The 19,072-nt window shown below is 37.2% G+C and overlaps 2 protein-coding genes across 10 annotated transcripts in view; one reads left to right on the forward strand and one right to left on the reverse strand.

Moving 5' to 3' along the window:
* Positions 1–19,072, reverse strand: part of RUFY2 (RUN and FYVE domain containing 2) — an 86,184-nt gene that overhangs the window by 21,936 nt on the left and 45,176 nt on the right. The gene's annotated exons all lie outside the window — the stretch shown is intronic.
* HNRNPH3 (heterogeneous nuclear ribonucleoprotein H3) lies at positions 2,524–17,308 on the forward strand. 8 transcript variants are annotated; one of them, XM_058189432.1, is made up of 10 exons: positions 2,524–2,695; positions 10,238–10,356; positions 10,832–10,970; positions 11,501–11,685; positions 12,025–12,111; positions 12,374–12,489; positions 13,935–14,070; positions 14,177–14,257; positions 14,338–14,427; positions 14,639–17,308. In XM_058189432.1, exons 2-10 carry the CDS (start codon positions 10,242–10,244, stop codon positions 14,713–14,715), a joined length of 1,026 nt encoding a protein of 341 aa, XP_058045415.1. In that variant the 5' UTR covers positions 2,524–2,695; positions 10,238–10,241; the 3' UTR covers positions 14,716–17,308. The 8 variants fall into 8 exon arrangements, with proteins under 8 accessions (XP_058045415.1, XP_058045418.1, XP_058045420.1 ...); XM_058189435.1 differs by having other exon boundaries at positions 2,527–2,695; positions 11,501–11,640; XM_058189434.1 differs by lacking the exon at positions 2,524–2,695 and adding an exon at positions 2,744–2,760.

Genomic DNA, 19,072 nt, shown 5'->3' on the forward strand with positions numbered 1-19,072 from the left:
CTGTAAGGTAATGTCCGTCGAGTTTGTATTTAGTGTTTGGATTCTTTTTTCCAATGTGTAAGACACATTGTCTTCTGATGGTAAACATGAAATAAGGCAGATTTTTAAGTAAATGTGCATGGGGTGGTAAATTCATACTTAGTATTTTTATTCTAAGCTGATCTTGATGTGAAGCAGAGCTCCTAATCATTGAGTTGCATTTCAATAATAAAACACATACCTTAATAATGAACAGAGTTAAGTCTGTTGTCATAGTGATAGTCCTTAACTTACAACTGGTCGCTTACTGATCTTTGACGTTGTAACAGACCACTCCAAAGGTACTTACAAGCCAGTTCCAAAGTACCAATGGTTGCCCTCCCCTCAGCCATGAGATCATATGTCAGGTGCTCAGCAACTGGCTCACATTTATTGCCATTTGCAGCATTCTGCTGTCAAATGACGTTTGATTTTTATTTTATTTTTCTGAAGATTGGCATTAACTTCCATTTTTCAAGAAAAATGGTCCATAGAAAACAATGGGTTCACTTAATGACCATGGGTTCACTTAACAACCATAGCTTTCACTTTGCAACTATGCTCTCTTAATGACCACTGCAAGAATGGTCATAAAATTGGGTCAGTGATATGAGTGCCTTACTTTATGACTGTCGGGATTCACAATTGAAATGGTGGTATGCCAAATACTACTTGTACATTGGAACATTGTATGTAAAAGTGATCTGCATACCAAGTAAGTCCTGATTGCTGAAAGAAAAAGACGTAACAAAATGACATGGCTTCTGAATGTATGTGTTATACCATCTGATGATTGATAAATGACATACAGACCGACAAATAGAATGGAAAACTTGTCTGATCATATTTTATTAACCCTTTCATACAGCTGACTGTATCATTTTTCTTTGTCTTTATTAAAGGTTTCTTCTTCTTGTGCCATATCTGTCATCAGATATTGGGATCATGTTGACAATCCTATTTTTGTCAACAGCCACATGAAAAATTGCTACTAAGTTTTGTCCAAACCCGTCCCTTAGATTTGAAGCCATGATGTTCTTCTTCTGCCTGGACCTCGTTTGCCTTCATTTTTTCCATGGAGGATTAAGTGAAGGACGCCGTATTTTTCTAGGTGTCACATTGTATGTCCAAAATAATCTAACTTTCGCTTTTTAATGGCTTTCCCTTTGCTTTCCCAGGCAGCTTATGACCCTCATTTGTGATTTTGTTAACCCAGCTTATATGTAACAGCCGTCTGTAAATCCACATTTCAAATGCTTCTAGTTTCTTCAAGTGGTTTTCTGTCAGAGACCAACTCTCCACTCCATAGTGCAGGATAGAAAAGATGTAACATCTTAGAAGCCTGATTTTCAGTCTTAGGCTTATGTCGTGACTGCAGAAGACCTTTTTCATTTTGAAGACTGCTGTTTGAGCTGTCTATCCTTGTCTTTACTTCACTGATCCTGTCCCACCTTTTATGTAAATTAAAACCAAGGTATTAAAGGTTTAGAAACCGTAAACATCAAAATATGTAACTTCTCAGAAGATCAAATTGTAACCAAATTAAAACCAAGCAATTATTACAAAGATTAGACTAATCATAAAATATACTGAAACCAACAAGAAAAACAAAAGCAAATCTGGGATGTTGCTTTGTGATTCTGTATAATGGAGCAAAAGAATTTGCCACTAGTAAAAGTTACTGTTATATTGATAAATAGGAAAATTTGTTCTAGTTCAAAGAATTGATGTGAGAATCAGAATAATACATTAAAGAACTCCACAAGAACACTACACGAGGTATATTCTATGGCTTTTACCCTGCCTATTTGCCTAAATTTATTTATTTATTTATTTATTTATTTACAACAATATATTTAAGTATAGCAGCAAAGAAAGAGAAGTTATATGAAAAATATAAGAATTTGGGTATAATTATTTTTTTCAGAAAACTGGCACATCCTTTGTTCAGGAAATCAAAACAGACTTGCAATCATCTCTGTTGGGAGGATTCACTGAAAACACCACCAAAAAAAATCTAAAGAGCTGGTGCTTTACATGCTGGGAACAACAACAAAAGATCGGATGTGGCATTTTTTACTCCCTAGTTCAGCTTTTCTCAACAGCTGCACCTTTAAGAAGTATGGACTTCAACTCCCAGAATTCCCCAGCCAGCATGGCTGGCTCAAAAATTCGGGGAGCTGAAGTCTACGCATCTTAAAAGTTGCCCGCTTCGAGAAACGCTGCGCTAACGGAACGTTTGCTTTTTAACGCGCTTTCTAACGGAACGGAACGTTTGCTTGATCACCGAGACAAGCCTCTTAACGAGCGTTAATGTATTCGTAATTCCAAAGTTGTCCGGAGGCGCGCAACCAAACAGAAAACCGCCCCAAACTGTTGGGTATCTCAGACCGCCGCGGTAGGAGCGTTGCGCATGCGTGCCCCCGCCTTCCTCGTCGAAGGTTTCCTCCCCCGCGCGGAGCGTCCTCTCGTTCGCTAGCCATTCCGCCGCGCATGCGCCAATTCCGCCGCTAGGCGACGGGAGTCCTCGCGATACGCGCGCCTACGACGCCATCCTGTCTGCCTCAGCTGCGTAGCTTGTTAGTCGGCCGTCGGTTAAACGCTTCCTTGTTCTTTGTGGGGAGTTCCGCGCAGCCGTTTGGGCCGATCGCCTGGGGAAGTGGGTGAGGTGTTGCCGGTGAGTGGGTGGCGGGAAGCGACCGGGCAACTTGTCCCGATATGCCGGGAGAAAGGAGAGCCGAGGTGGGCGGACCCGCCTTCTCGCTCCTGAGAAACGGGCGAACTCCTTGAGAGGGGAGGGGAGGGGGGTTGAGAGAGGGAGGGGGGAGGGGAGGAAAGAAAGGGTTAAACGGCGCCGTGCGCACGCGCGCGGGAACATTCGGCAGGGGGTGGTTTTTTGTTTTTTTTTTGCTCTCAGCCGCCATTTTTAACGAGCCGGCCACAAGCGGGGGTGGGGGCGGCCGCGACGCCTCGGGAGCTGTGCGAAGGGTTCCCTCGGCCTGCTATAACGGTCTCGCGGTGCCTTTGGCTGGGCGCAGCCGCCGCTTCTTGAGGGCGGCTGTCGGTAGGGCGAGCCCGAGCGGAGGAAAGAAAGACGAAGACGGCGAAGTGGGGTCCCCGGAGCGTGACAAAAGAAGCGTGCGCCTCCGCCATTGATGCCCCTCTGAGGACCGCCTTTCCGGTGCGCCTGCGCGCTGAGGTCGGTGCGGCGGAAGGTTCAAGACCGGTTGGAAGCGTCGTGTGTTTTGAAAGGCGAAGAGTTCGTTTCTCTTGACAGCAGCCTGAAGTATCACAAGCCCAAGTTCAGCTCCTCGGAAGTAAGGTGCCTTGGAAGTCAGTTGGAAGTGACGAAATGGAAACATGCCGTCGGTGGTGGCGAGGGGCTGAGTCAGGATACCATAGCGCGGAGTATATAAAACGTGGAAAAGTTCCCATGAAGCCTCCATATAGGACCAAAAGGGCAGCGATTCGGGCATTTCGAGCCGTTGATGTTTTTTTAAGATTCAAAAGAGCGCAAAAGGTGGCCTTGGTGGGCTGACCAGCGACAGGTGGGGCTTGGTGGGGGCCTTGCCTGCTTTGTGTCTTGTTAATCAGATATAAAGGCCCTGCTGTTGATTGTAAATGGCCCACTCCACGAGGTCGTTGCTGTGCTGGATCCACTTTTGACACCAGGAATAAGGAAAAGAATTTGTAACCGATGTAACCCCTGCCAATATTACATGAAGTGCATAGATAGCTGCTTTGGTTGAGTTTGGAATGGATTTCAGAAATGGCAGGACTGAAGATGGGTTCGTTTCCAGCAAGGTCAGGAAAAGGAACTTGAAAGGTTCCTTTTCCTGACCTCCCTTGAATCACATTGGTGATGTAAGTGAAGAGACACTTTCTTGATTTAGGGCCTCTCGCTTAAAAGTGTGGTGGATTTTAGCAGAGATCTTGGTGTTGCAGTACATGTAAGCTGGAACCCAGCGCAAACAGAAATGCAAAAAAGTAATGCTGAAGCAGGACTACTGTGTCCCTAACCTTGTATTAACCAGTAGGGATATTTACCAAAAGTATATGCTGCCTGGCTTTAAACAATTTACTATATTCAAATCGTTATTTATTCATCAAATTTATACAGCCATGCAGTGTACAATAATTAAAGAGCAGCACATATATATATATATACATTTATTTTTTATTTTTTCGTATCTTTCGTATCTTTATAAATAAAAAAATAAAAAAATTTATATATATACAGCACATATATAAACATACATTTAAAAAGTCAATATTAAAAATTAATTAAAGTTATAACTACCATTATACAAGCCTGAAACAGAAAGAGAATGTGTAGATCCACTTCAGTAGCGGAGCCTTCTAAATATATCTCGGGCCTCATGATAAAGCCAGAACATCAAGAGGAGTGAAGCTAATCTAATTTCCAGTTTAAGTAATTTATTATTTAAAATAATAGCATAATGATTGATCTATCTAACTAAAATATCTGTGCCTTTACTAAGATAGTTTTAAATCATCTAAATAGTAAACTATTTTTCAAAGTAATATTGTTTACATTGATTGCACAATGTCATTTCAGTAAAAGGCACACCAAGCACCTTTAAATTTGAGGCATCTTCTCTGCATACATGTATGGGAAAGTCTGATTTATTTTCATAAATAATTTCTTATTGTATGTGTTTTAATCTGAAGTTCAAAATACTGATCAGTATATCAAGAATTTGATCTTATGTAGTATTTTGGATATAGATATAAGTTGGACAGTACAAAAAAGCAATTTTGTTTTTAATAAGTACATGAAGTCTTTACAGGTAGTCCTTAGCTTTGCAATTGGCACCAAATGCAATTGGCACCAAAATTTTGGTTGTAAGTTCAGGCACCTATGTGACCAGAACAGGTTTAACCATTTTTTACAGTGTCAAGCAAATTACACAGTCAAAAACCCAAATCCATTCTCCTGAATGGGTAATTTTTTTTTGCAGAAAACCACAGAAAATGCTGGAAACTGATCAAAAAAGCCACAAGTTCCAGTCATGTGACCACAGGATATTGCAACCAGTCTTAAATGTGAGCCAGTTGCCAAGTGCCTAAAATGTGGTCATTTGATTGTGATGCGATTATGACTGCTCGATGTGCTTGACAGGCTATAAAACACATTTTCCAAAGCTGTTGTAACTCTGAACAGTTGTTAAATGACCTATATCGTAAGTTGAGGACTATCTATAAAGTTTGGATGTTTAAAACAATATTGAACATGGGAATAAACTTAAAGAAACTGGAAATTCTTTTTGGGTAAATATATACAAAATCTTACTAAATTGGTAGATATAAAATAGGAAATCAAAATGACATTGGTAAGTAAAACTAATTGTATATGCTGTCTAAATAACATCTGTAGTGCTCAAGGTTAGATGAAGTAAATAATTACAGGAAAAACATAGTAAAGTGCATTTACAGAAGTGTTGAGTTCAGTGTTGCTTACTTCCAGGTAAGTGAGCACAGATTTAGTGTAAATGTGGTTTTGACAACATCTGTATGTGTTATTTAGTTGAGACTAATTCATTAGTAGCCAAAAAAAGGTCAACTCTTGAGCAAGAGTTTATATATCTTCAATGACTTTGTGGCTTAGGAAAGAAAAGAGGGAGGGGTCAGGATGGGTGCCTGGATGTCTGTGAAACATTACAACTGATGTTGTGACTTGAACATCTATGGATGTCTTTGGTCATCACAATTGAAGTTTCTTGGATGAGAAATGAAACGGTTTTGTTCTTCCTCCTCAAGGAAGAAACAGTCCAGTTGCCTTTTGAAAAAGCACTTTTGAGGTGGGTCCCTGGAGGGTTTTTTTTTTACTCTGGCCCCCACCATTGGCTTGTTCCCAACAGATTGTTCCAGAGGAATTGCAATCTTCAACAGGAAAATAACTGTTCATTCCACATAAATAGAATACAACTCTGATGTTCTAATTCTCATTTTTATATTAAGAAAAATATGAATGAATTGGAAATTGTAAATGTATTTATTTTAGCATGCCTAAAATTCATGTGTGTGTTGTGGAGGTAGTAAAAATAATAATTCAGATTTAAGTAGCATGTTCCTGCTAGCCATTTTGATTTCTATTTTGTTCATTATATTTCTAATTAATTTTGTGAAACAATTGGGTTTTTGAACATGTTCTAAATGTACATTGTTAATTAAATACAATAAAGATATTGGCCCCAAAAAGATTAAACCTATACAGCAGGAAAGAGAGTGTGACTTTCTTTCATGCTGCAGTTCTATATTAATTGTGAGAAATGTCTTAATTGGAGTATGAGTGTGTGTGTACAGTATATCAATAGCTCATGATTTTATTGAAAACTGGTAAAAACACAGTGAAGGAAAATATTATCCCATGCCCAGGACTGGAATAAAGTGTCCTGCTACCCTCCAGAATGAAACTTCATAGTGATTTCAGATTTTCTGAATTGGTTGGTGGAATAGAGCAATTTAATTTGGGTAATCTGAAATAGACTTTTTTTGTTGTAGAATAATTACAATTCTTTCAAAGAAGAGTGCATGTTAAATTCTGTATATAATATACTTTTTTAACCATACAATTCAATTTTCTCAAGTGCTTTTAAATATTTTTCCTTTATTTATTACAGTCTTTTAAAAGAAAGTCTAAATCTGTGGATCACGTAAAAAGAATCTAGGTTCCTTATTCTGATAAATAATGGACATGTTTTTATTAACGAAGATACTATATTGGAGAGCTACAAAGCTGGTGTAACAATACAGAATACATTGCATTACCCCAAAGTTTTATTCAGGCTATGTTCCAGTGAAGGTCTCTTAAGAACCACTAATAATGTGTTCAACCTCCATTTGCAGAGTTAAAGGTTGTGCTAATGTTAAACAATAGGAAAATAAGGAATGTTCTGTTATCTTTATCAACTGGAACCATGTTGATTGTGAAATAATATCAAGCCCCATAGCTCTACTAGTTGGTTTAAAACTATTCTTGCTATTCTTTCCAAGCTTTATATTGTAATGGAAATGGGAGATGGGTATATGGAAGAGGAGGTCACCTTATGGTCTTCTTTGAAAAAAACCTGGGGGGGAAATGGTTAATTCAGCTCAGATTTGAATTTGTTTTTGAGTGTGTAAAACTGTCTGGAAAAAAAGCCCAGCCTAAGAATCACTGCGTATATGTTGAAATGTGACTTTTGTTTTTGTTGAGAAGATGCTCACTTTCAGGAAGAGAAAAAGACGGCAGCCTCTGGAATACTACATGCATCATAATATGCATTTTCACAAGCTCTGCACTACTATGCACTGCATAATGACTATGCTTTCAGAAGACGGAGATGGAGATCCACAATTTCCTTCTGGCATTCCCAATGGCATTTGCTCCTCTAAATTTCCCCCTTCTTTGACCAGACCTGCCTCTTCTAATTGGTTCGGCTTATCAAGTTTTTTAGAGATAATGTTTTAGAATGCATTTTGCTCTGATGGTGAAGCTTCCATTCATGTTGAACAAATGGAAAACTCAATGCTTTACGACACAGTTTTAATTGAACTTAAAGATATTGAGGACAAAAATTGGATTTAGGATGTATGGGCTGCTGGGAGAGACTTGTTAATCATGGCCTCCACAGAGGTTTGGTGAAAAGGTAAACCAGGTAATGGGTTTATAAACCTGGGTTTGATAACTTTTTACTAGCTGTGGCTGTGCTTTATTCGGTGTTTTTTTTATGTGCTGTGATATAAAATTAGATTTTTTTTTAGCTTGCTGCCACTTCAGCTTTGGGCATTTTAGGAGAAATTAAACACGTAAAATAGAAGCTGTTTGCAATAAGGTAAGGTGAGAGACTGTTGTAGGGAGTCTTAAAAGAGGCATGTGTAGTAAATTCTCTGGTGAAAAGTAGTTTTCCATTGTGAACTTCCTAAGTAGTAGAAATGAAAGTAGTACTGTCAATGGTTCATAAACCATTGCACTAGAGAACAGCAAAACTGATAGTGGGTAAGGTTGATATCTTTTGATGCTAATTGCTGTTTTCCTAATTAAACGCTTCCATTTATAAAGTGGGAACAGACAACTCCAGTCAGAGAAAATTATAAAATTTTCCTTAGGAGTTCTCCATTCCTATTTTAATCGAGTTTAAAATCTTTCTGGAAATTTGGGTTGAAATCTGAACATTTCTAAAGAGTCTCCTTTGTTATCTTAAAGTTAAAGAGTCTCCAGCCCTTTGTTGTTAGTTGCGAAGTCATGTCCGACCCATCGTGACCCATGGGCAACGTTCCTCCTTCCCATCCTCTGGAATCCATTTAACCTCACGCCTACTGCTTCAGTGACTCCATCCAGTCACCTCATTCTCTGTCCCCTTCTTCTTATGCCCTCAATCTTTCCCAGCATTAGGCTCTTCTCCAGTGAGTCCTCCAGACCTTATAATCTAGAAAATACCTGGTAATATGTGTTACTTTAATATGATGGCTTTAGAAGGTATGGCCAGTCATGGAAACTTTAGTTTCAAAACTAAAGATTGGCATTCCACTTAAGCATTAACTGTTAAAAGTAAAAACCAATGCTTAAGTCTAGCATTTTGCTTTGCGGTATGTGTGGATGGATGGATATTTTAAAGAAATATAAAAATATTTAGATGTGCTGTGGAACTTTGTAGATGCAAAGAGAACCCAGGACATACTTTACTTTAATACACTGGTCAAATTTTCCCCTTCTCCAAGAATCTGAGGGATTAACATAAGGAATATAAATGAGGCCCAAAGACTCAGACTTTAGCAGGCTCTGCAAAATCTGCTTTAATTTATCCACGTAGCGAGAGTATTATGAACTGCTTGTACTGCTGCCTTTTGCCTCTTTCTTATTGTCATTACATCTTATGCTGCGTATTGCAGTGAGATACTTTTTCCACAAGAAAATTCGCTTCAGTGACAATCTTATGAAATGTTTTTAGTATGTGTACCATATCCATTTTTCCTCATTTTGTGAAATCCCCCTGCCCAAATATGTGTGTTGAGAATATCATTTTCTTATATCTCTAGCCTGCCTTGGCAAGATCTAAAGCACAAACTATTCTGAGCAGAATATTTTTCCCGTTATAATTTTTCTTTAACGTTAGAAAAACCTACTTTTTCCTGTAGTTATAGGTGGAGCTTCAACTCAAAGTAAATTGTTCTATCCCACCAACCAACACTTCACAAATAAAATTGTAAGGAGTATTTGTAGATATTTTATTCCGGGAACTATAGTCCAAAACATTTGGAGGGACTCTACTTTGGGTAAGATTAAAGTGGAAGGATGCTAGTCTAATTGTAGTGGAGGAAATGTCTGCAGGTATGTGAATTGTACTTTGAATTTGCTAGCCACTGTATCATTAAATGTACTTCCTGGTTCTCTCAACTTGTGCAATTTTTACATTGTATGTACACACTATGCATAGACATACTCCCATACAGATTACTGAGTATTGCTTTGCATTTGCACCTTACAATTTCAACGAATTAAAAAAAAACATGAACCTTGCTTTTCTATTTTGCTGGTATTTTATGTTGCTGGGATAATGCAGCCTCTTGTGCACACACCCAAATTCATTTCCCTTCCCCTGTTAGCTTAATGTTATTGTTTACCTGTCACCCTCTGCCCCTAGAATGAGTTGTTTGACTGTCTTTCCATTTATTTAATTGTGAGAATTCTAATCCTGAGCCCTGTAGGACTGCCGTCTTGGCCCTTGTAGCTGGCATTGGAATGAACACCCATGAGATTTGTATGCAGGTTGAGAAGCATGCATTTATTTCATATGTATTTTTGGGAAACAATTTGCTGTGGCTTCAGAGGCCTGCAGTAGTATGAATTTAGAAATATTGCCCTTTGCAGTGATTGAATATGTGTATTGAACTGGCTGGGTAAATGTGAGAGGGAGGAACTAAGTATTCAGTAGTAGAATTTGTCTTCATAGATAGATGCCTATCAGTCGAGGTCTTGAGAATAGCTATGTGGCAGGTTGCATGAGCAGGTCATGCTAGTTCTTTATGAGTTCAAGACAATGGCAGTTGTAAATTATCACAGCATTATACTCTGAGCAGTTGCTGCATTTTTTTAAAAAAGTTCAAGATGTTTCTAATGTATACAGTCCTGCTTAGGAAGGGGTTGGGGGTGAATCGTCATTCTCAAATGCTAAATTTGCTGTTTATGTTTTTTATGGTGTTTGATTTTAAACAGCAAAATGGACTGGGCTGGGAAACATAATGGTCCAAATGATTCATCTAGTGATGGAACAGTACGATTGCGTGGTCTGCCATTTGGCTGCAGCAAGGAGGAGATCGTTCAGTTCTTTCAAGGTAGCTCTAGTGTTAATGTCAAGTGACTTTCAGTGTTTCTATGTCTGCAAGATTGATATTTGAAACAGCTTAAAATTTTATTAGTATTGGGGGAGGGGGAATCAGTCTTTAAAATTTAGCTTACTAATGTTGGTATTTGTTAAAACTCTACTAAAAAGTAAAGAGTTTGCATTGGCAGGATAAAAATTTACACATTTAGATAGCCTATTAGGAGTCAGAATTTGGAGTATGTAGTTATGACATCATGTAGTATAGGTGGGTTCTTTGTGATGTAGCTGTTGCTGTGTAATCTGAACAAAGAGACAGTAATAAAATGTCTAAATGAAAACTCTTTAGCCTGTGTATTTGGGTTGGGGGGAAGCTAAGCTATTTTCTTGCATTTGTGTAGATTTGCTTTAAGTATTTTCTACAGATGGGAATGTTTCAGACTTTAACACTCTTCCCCTTGATGGGGTTATTTGTCCTTGGGTTAAAGGGTTGGAAATCGTGCCAAATGGGATAACATTGACGCTGGACTACCAGGGGAGAAGCACAGGGGAGGCCTTCGTGCAGTTTGCTTCAAAGGAGATAGCAGAAAAAGCTCTGGGGAAACACAAGGAAAGAATAGGGCACAGGTGGGGATGGAGAGTTTGGGATGGTAAATATTTTGTGGGGGTTGGGGGTCAGAATTGCTTTTGTGGGGGCTGGGGTACATAAATCAACTGGCTATTTTTTTTTAAAAAAAGCAAAACACCCTAAGTAACTGGGAGTAAAATAGATATGGTGGGAGGGGGATTGATAATACTACGTAGCTTGCTAAAATTGGGCTAGTTTTGTTTGTTTGTTTTTTGTGGCGGGTGTTCTATAATAGCCAGATTTTTTTTCAAAGAACTATTTACTGGGGCAGGGGGGAATGTGGTTCAGAGATTTGCTGTATTTAATTTGCAGTTAGAATTTTTAGTCAGTAAAGTAAATCACAGAACTGCTTGCTTTTGCATTTAATATCCTAAATCCTAAAAGTGACACTGGAAAAAAAAAAGTGTTCACTTGCCTTCAATGCTATTTCTAGATTTAAAAAAATTTAAATGTGCAGTTATTGTATTTTTTTCAAGTGTTATATATCTGTATTCTTACATTTGTACATTGTAAATCTTTTTTTACTCAGATATATTGAGATCTTCAAAAGTAGTAGGAGTGAAATCCGAGGATTCTATGATCCACCCCGAAGAATGATGGGACAGCGACCCGGACCATATGATAGACCAATGGGAGGAAGAGGGGGTTATTATGGAGCTGGGCGTGGAAGTATGTATGACAGAATCCATCGAGGAGGTGGTGGATATGACGGTGGTATGTGTATCTAATGACCACAGGCTCTTGTCATTTTTACGTTCCTGACATTTTGTCAAGAAATACAGAAATGACAGTAATTATAATACATACCAAGTCTGAAACCTGGCTATATTTCACTTTGTTTATACCAGCCATATGACTTGAGATTGAAAAGATATGGAGAGGCATTTGAAATGAGATTTTAAATATGAATGAAACTTGGTTTGCATGTCTTTGAGCCTGTTATGTCTACATAGAAATGTTTGTATTTCATATCAAACCAGTTTGGTTCTAAGCTTACATCCTTTTTGATGTTTAAAGACTCTTCACAGTCTGTCCCCCTCTTAAATCTCACAGGATATGGTGGCTTTGATGAGTATGGTGGCTATAACAATTATGCCTATGGAAATGATGGCTATGATGACAGAATGAGAGATGGGAGAGGTAAGAAAAAATGTTATCGTGTTGTTCAGCTGTCTATTGTAGACTTGGCTAGAGATAGGGATATTGCTTTGATGTTTTCAGTATCCCATTTATAAACAGTTGGGTACAAGAAATGGTATGTACCGTCTCTAGTTCTATCGTTAGTACAGGAATTGATTGGCTCGCTTACACTATTGCAGTTGTACTTTACTTTTTTAGAGGAGGCAGCGCATATCCTCAGTCAAGAGTCAGTTATGCCTTCATGGACCTGTTTTGCTTTTAGGAATGGGAGGCCATGGCTATGGCGGAGCAGGAGATGCAAGTTCAGGTTTCCATGGTGGTCATTTTGTTCACATGAGAGGTTTGCCTTTTCGAGCCACTGAAAATGATATTGCTAATGTGAGTATTGTTGAAAATATTTCTAGCTGAAACGAGGGGGGTGGGGTTTCGGTTCCAAGAGATGAAAAGTTTCACATCTGGAATCAAATGCAACTGTTTTAAAGTATCAAGAAGTTCCAGAGTAACCTTCCTTTTTTTTTCTTCTTTCTTCAGAGAATTTAAAAAACACATAAATTAAGGTTATTAAATGTGTGTGTTACTTTTAGTAATTGAATGACTAGTGGTATTTGAAAGTAACTGAAGTGCATATTTCATGTTAGACTTTCCCTTGAGGTGGGGAGATTTTACATAATTAAACAGAAGGAGAAAAAAAAATGCAAAAGAAAAAGAAACCCCAGTATTTGATTTATATCCCCATCTTTCTTCTCTGACAAAAGTATTCGGAAAGGTTTGTAAATCTGATAATCAAAATGTTAAACAGCTGTTATTACGATTAAAATGATACACATATACATTACAAATACTGTAGTCAAAATTAGAGAATTTCTAATAGCAAATATAAGAACTTGTAATTACTGTCACTATTATTCAATTTATTTTAACCAGCCATGCAGTCTATATCTATTCGTTTGAAACTTGCTGTTGGTATCATCAGTCAGTTGTCAGTTAAACGTAATATAGAAATGTAACTATTAGAGATCTCTAAGTTGTGTGATTCTTCTATGCTGATGAATTTGTATTTTTCTTGCTAATGGGGCTGGAAATCTTCAAATGAAGGCAAGCTTATAAAAGGGGTGGCCGTAATATAAATCAGTATTTAGTGGCTTAGTGGGAAGGCTGTTAAATAGTAGCAACAGTATAATAGGTAGACTGGGAGGGGACCTGCAGTTATAGCCAGTAAACTGATAGGATGTAGGTTGCTGAAAAGAATATTTTGATTTGAAAGTAACTGCAGGTTAATGCAAAAATGTAAATATTATATGGAAATTTATATCAGCTCAGTTACTTCTGCTTGATATTTCAACGTCATTCCAGTGTATGGTTTATAGATATACGACCCATAGCAGCAGCATATTTTTTACATTTTTCTGTACACAAGAAGCAACTACAGGAATAATTGCATATGCTGTTGCATATTAAAGAACTTATATGCTTTATTAAACTGCCATGTACTCTAATCAATACTTTCCTAGTCAGTTTGTTTTAATTTATTAGCTACCCAACTTTGAGGGATTTCATAATAATAACTAATGGATCTGCAGGATCAGGATTTGTACTGTAAAACCCATATGCATGGTAGAAGTGTGATTTATTTTACACAACTACCCTGTTTCCCCCAAAATAAGACATCCCCTGATAATAAGCTTAATCGAGCTTTTGAGCGCATGGTTCAAAAAATATAGGACAGGGTCTTATTTTCGGGGAAACATGATATATGCATCTTGGACATGACAGACTTAAAATAATGGATTAAATTTGAGTTTTAACTTACTGCTTTCTTTTAGTTTTTCTCACCACTGACTCCTATAAGGGTTCATATTGACATTGGAGCAGATGGAAGAGCAACTGGAGAGGCTGATGTAGAATTTATGACACATGAAGATGCAGTGGCTGCCATGTCTAAAGATAAAAACCATATGCGTAAGTTACAGTAAATATGTCTGAAGTTTTGTACATTTTCCCTTGATTTTGTACAGGTAATTGTAACACTTGCATTTATGGGAGTAAGCTTTTTATTCTTTTAAAGAGCATCGATACATCGAGCTATTCCTCAATTCAACTGCTGGAGGCGGTTCTGGAATGGGTGGCTATGGTAGAGATGCCATGGGTAGGTTTAATTTCAGATTTTTAATTCGATTTCAGTCTGTACAGGGTTTCTAGAGACTAATGGTAGCTGCTGTTTTCCAGAGCAAGGTGGTTATGGTTCCGTTGGAAGAATGGGAATGGGCAGCAGTTACACTGGAGGATATGGTACTCCTGATGGATTGGGTGGCTATGGTAAGATTTTGTTTTATTTAATATTAAGATATTGGTTTTAATCTCCACCAGTACTTTGCATTGCATGAAGAACTAAGAATGCAGTATAGCTTCCATGCTCGGAAGGCATGAGTGGCATCATAAGGGTGGTAAGATTTCTGTCATTCGTATCGGTGGATATAAAGTTTAAACGATATTAACTATAGGAATAAAAGTGTTGGTTATTTTGTAGGTCGTGGCAGCGGAAATAGTGGTGGATATTACGGGCAAGGCAACATGGGAGGAGGTGGCTGGCGTGGAATGTATTGAAGAGTGTCATTGTGTCTCCAAAGCGTGTTGGAAGGAAACAGTACTTGGTCTACTAGGCTTTCTTACAAAACTTAAATTTCTTTTGTATTGAAAACTTTATAATGACTGAAGGAATGTGTTTTCCCATTCTTTGGTAAGCATCAGATTGTGATGGGGAAATCTGTTTTCTGTAGGTTTTATTTGTTGCATACTCTGACTTTAAATAAATTTTTTATATTCAAACCACTGATGTTGATAGTTTTTATACTAGCTCCTCCTGAAGATAGTTGCGTATCCTAGCATTTTGTTTAAGAAATTTGATTCATTAAAAGCAGTTGTACTGGAAGATTATATTATTGATTCTACATCTATGAAATGAAATAAACATCAGCTTTATGTTACATTTGTTGAGATTTGGAATGAAAGCAAGTGTTAATAAATTGTTTTGTCAATGAAAACTAATTCAGTGAAAACTAATGGAAGAATGTCTGAAAATAGTGCAGGACATGAAGGCCATGAGTTAAAATTCTGGAATGACCTAAGGCACAACTGCTACACACGCCATCTGAGCAACGTGTATATCAGAATTTTCATAATATTTAAAATATATTGATAAACATGGTCTGAATCTTCATTTTGTTTTCTTGGTAATTAAAGTTTGAGATAAGTTATTAATAGATACTATATGAGAAAGATTATGGGAGAAAAGCAGAAAGCTATGGACTATGGTAACATTGATAGAGAACTGTTACAGTTCTTAAAAATAAAACAATTTACTTGAAGATGCCAGTTCTATTTGCTGAAGATACCGATGTAAGGATTTTGTGGCCAATCTGACAACCAACAACATTTCCACTTAAAAGTCTGATGGATTGCATAAGTAGTCCTCTTGCTTTGCATTTTTAACATGTAAGATTGTTTGGATAAAATACTGGTTAGCCACATAAGCATTTTCTGTGTTTTGAAGAAAAGGTACTAATATTGAAGGAGATTTTTTTTTTGTTTTAATTGCTTTTCCTCCAGATTCTTCTAAATGATTTGTCAAATGTGATGCATTGAAAGTTTGTTGCCTGTTTTTGCTAGTAACATTATGTATGTAATAAATGTCTTGTGGGAGATAGCAAAATAGATTTCATTCTAGGACGTGTTGTGTCAATTTATCTAATTGAAGGGCAAACAATGCAAATCTTAAATCTTTTCTACTTTGTACAAAATTTTCTATAGAGAAACACCTTTTTAGGTTTATACTAAAAATGGAAGTAATTTAGATCCATAAGGAGGGCTCTTTTTTGGGTTGAGCATATTTGCATCAATACTGTAGAGCAGAGGTCTTCAAACTTGGCAGCTTTAAAACTTGTGGACTATGAATTATGCTGGCTGGAGAATTCTGGGAGTTCAAGTCCACAAGTCCTAAAGCTGCCAAGTTTGAAGACTGCTGTAAGTATGAGAATTTCATGGGTCATAGAAAAATAGAAAAGATTCAAATTTATATTCAGTACTATGATTCCAAAGCTAAAAATGTTGATTTGTAAATAAGTTTTTTTCTCAGTAAAGTTTGTACAGACAGCAGCCCTGTGTGTCGTAAGAGCCATATGTGATTATGAAGATACACTTTCCTGTTAGCAAATCTTAGGATCCTAAACACTTTTACAGGATAAATGAAATAGGAAAAACAAAGGTGAGATCCATGATTTCAGTGTGCTTTACTCAATGCACTATGTCTTCCAAGAAGAGTACTAGGAGGTAGTTTAGTAAAATTAATTTTAATATTTTAAAATTAATATTAATTTCAGGGAGGCAGTATATTGAAATACTGTAGTCTTTATATAGTAAACCATCCTTACAGTATTAACATCAGTAGTTTTATCATAAAAACCAAATTATGCCTTTTTTCCTCTATAGCAGGGCTGTCAAACTCACGTTGTCACGTGACATATCGGAACTTTTTCCCCCTTTGCTAAACTGGGCGTGGGCAGCTCGTGATGCATCCGGGCTGAGAGTTTGACAACCCTGCTCTATAGTGTTGGATCAAAAGGAGGGTTAAAACAGCTTTGCTTGAATACAGTGAACAAATGGGAGCCTTAATAAGGAGCCTCCCTTAGTAATAGGTTCTAGTGTTGAACACTCAGTGTTAGAAAAAATCCTAACGTTCAAGTGGCATCTGTCTCTGAACTACTAAATTTATACTCCATGAGCCACTTGAAAAGCTCTCCTAAGCATCTCCTAAGGCTTCCTCCCAGTCCCTAATCATCCCCATTGTCCTGTCATTCCAATTGTTTTCTGCAAACTTTTTCAACTGTGCCCTAAAGTAGACACTGTTCAAGGCATTTGTTACTACAAGGAATGTACAGAGAGTAGTGTGTATAACAGGATCACAGTCAGATTCATAATGATGTGTCCATCAAAGCAAGGACGTCATTATGTAAGCCTCTGATAACCAATATATTGATTGATGAGCTCAAAGGAGGCTAGCATCAGTTTCATACTTCATTCTAAATAAGAGTGCATTCTAAGATTAATGAAATTGAATCAGGTTCCCACACATTCAGAGTGTCTGTGTGTGGAAGACGGTTATTTTCTACACCCAAGATTTCATATCATGTGGCATTAGCATGATTCATAACAAAATGTACCAATCCCTTAATGAGATTGCTTTTTGTAAACATTAGCGCTATACACCTTCTGATCACATGGGACCAGTATAGCTGTGATAAATGTTTCCCAAATTTACTGGGAAGAATTGTGTTTTGTTTATTTAATGGAAATATGTGTGTATCAACTGCTATTACACAAGCAGTTACATAACAACAAAGTGAATGATTTGAGCATCACCAGGACAAGCTGAAAATTGTTCAATATTTTTTCCAATGTTTACAAACGCTTGTATTTTAAATGAATCAAATTTTATTTATGGTCATTGACCAAAATTTCATGTAAAATACCAAACATCAAACGCATAATAAAGTAAAATGCTAAAAGACAAAAACTTTCTGACATGGAACAGTATCAGAATTATTAGATATAATTATATAGTTACCCAAGTGTTTCTTTCAGCAGTTGTGACCGAACACTACTTTCTTTTGAGATTTCTAAGCATTTAATAGCTGATACTGTAGTATAATAGGTTCAGCAATACAATTAGAATAAATTACAAAAAAAGGGTGATATTAATTCAGAGCATCATGTATGGCACAATAGTATGTGTGATGGTGAGTGAATGACACCCTCTAAACAATCCTTTAAGGGAAGAGAAGGTTGCTAGGCCTCCTTTCCAGAAATTTTGATGACTTTGCATTAAGCCCAGAAAGCCTAAAACAACTACCTGTAAAGGACAGTTGAGAATGTGGTGTAAATAACACTCTTTTCCAAAGGCTAATCATCAACACCAGTAAGAAATTCTGCTCCTCTCTGTAAGTCTAGACCCAGAATGCATTGTTTGATGTCTTTAAGGACTCTCAGAATCGTTAAGGATTTCCAGATATTGGATTGAGAATGTGTAGTAGTCAACCCTGTGCTTTTTTTAAAAAAAAAATTTTAAAAAACCTTTCAAAATATTACAAAATATGCAGTCACTTTAAAATCTTGGTGTATTTCCACCACAGAAATTGCTTGTTCTTAGACAATATTTGTACATAAGAAATGGATCATCAAATGGAATTTGATGAAGATTCTAAGCTCATATTTCTTCAATGGCTGGATGGTTTTGAGTTTGGACCCAATTTATCTTCTGAAATTGAAGAGGAGCTGATTTTACAGCCAATAAAATCACTCATTTGGAATCAGTTCCCCAAATATTTCAGAGCCTTTCTGCAATTATTAAGTATATATGTTTTTTTTCTCAGAATTGTACCTTTCTTGCAAACCCATGTGAGAACCTCCTTAAAGAACTGTTAGTGACAAGTGTCATATCCAAAGCATGATTTGGGAATTGAATCTAAACCACTTCACAGCCCTGCTGATTAAGCAATAAAATCCAACCATCTCACAGCTGATGGGGGGGGGGAATGATAAACCATCATGTGTTAAAATTAATAACTCATGAGCTTGTAATTATTAGAACATTTATTAGAAAATCAGTTGTATGGTTGTTAAGGCTTACTTTGACATTTTGATACAAGAATTTCAGAATTATCAAGTTGGAAACGACCTTTCTCCCTTAAAAGAGTCCTGCCCACAGAATGATCCAGTAGTTTCTCAGCTTCAGCAGCTAGGATGCTTCAACTCCCAGAATTCCTCAGCCAGTGCTAAGAATCCAGCCTCGTAACTGAGAACTCATCAATTCATGTGGTTGCCTGGTTCTACCCCAACAGTTTTTTACAGACAGAGAGTCCCTCAGTAATTTCTTGTACTATCTCAAACCTATAAAAGGTTATCTATG

This window comes from Ahaetulla prasina, chromosome 6 (assembly GCF_028640845.1).
Source record: "Ahaetulla prasina isolate Xishuangbanna chromosome 6, ASM2864084v1, whole genome shotgun sequence".
Taxonomy (NCBI): Eukaryota; Metazoa; Chordata; class Lepidosauria; order Squamata; family Colubridae; genus Ahaetulla; species Ahaetulla prasina.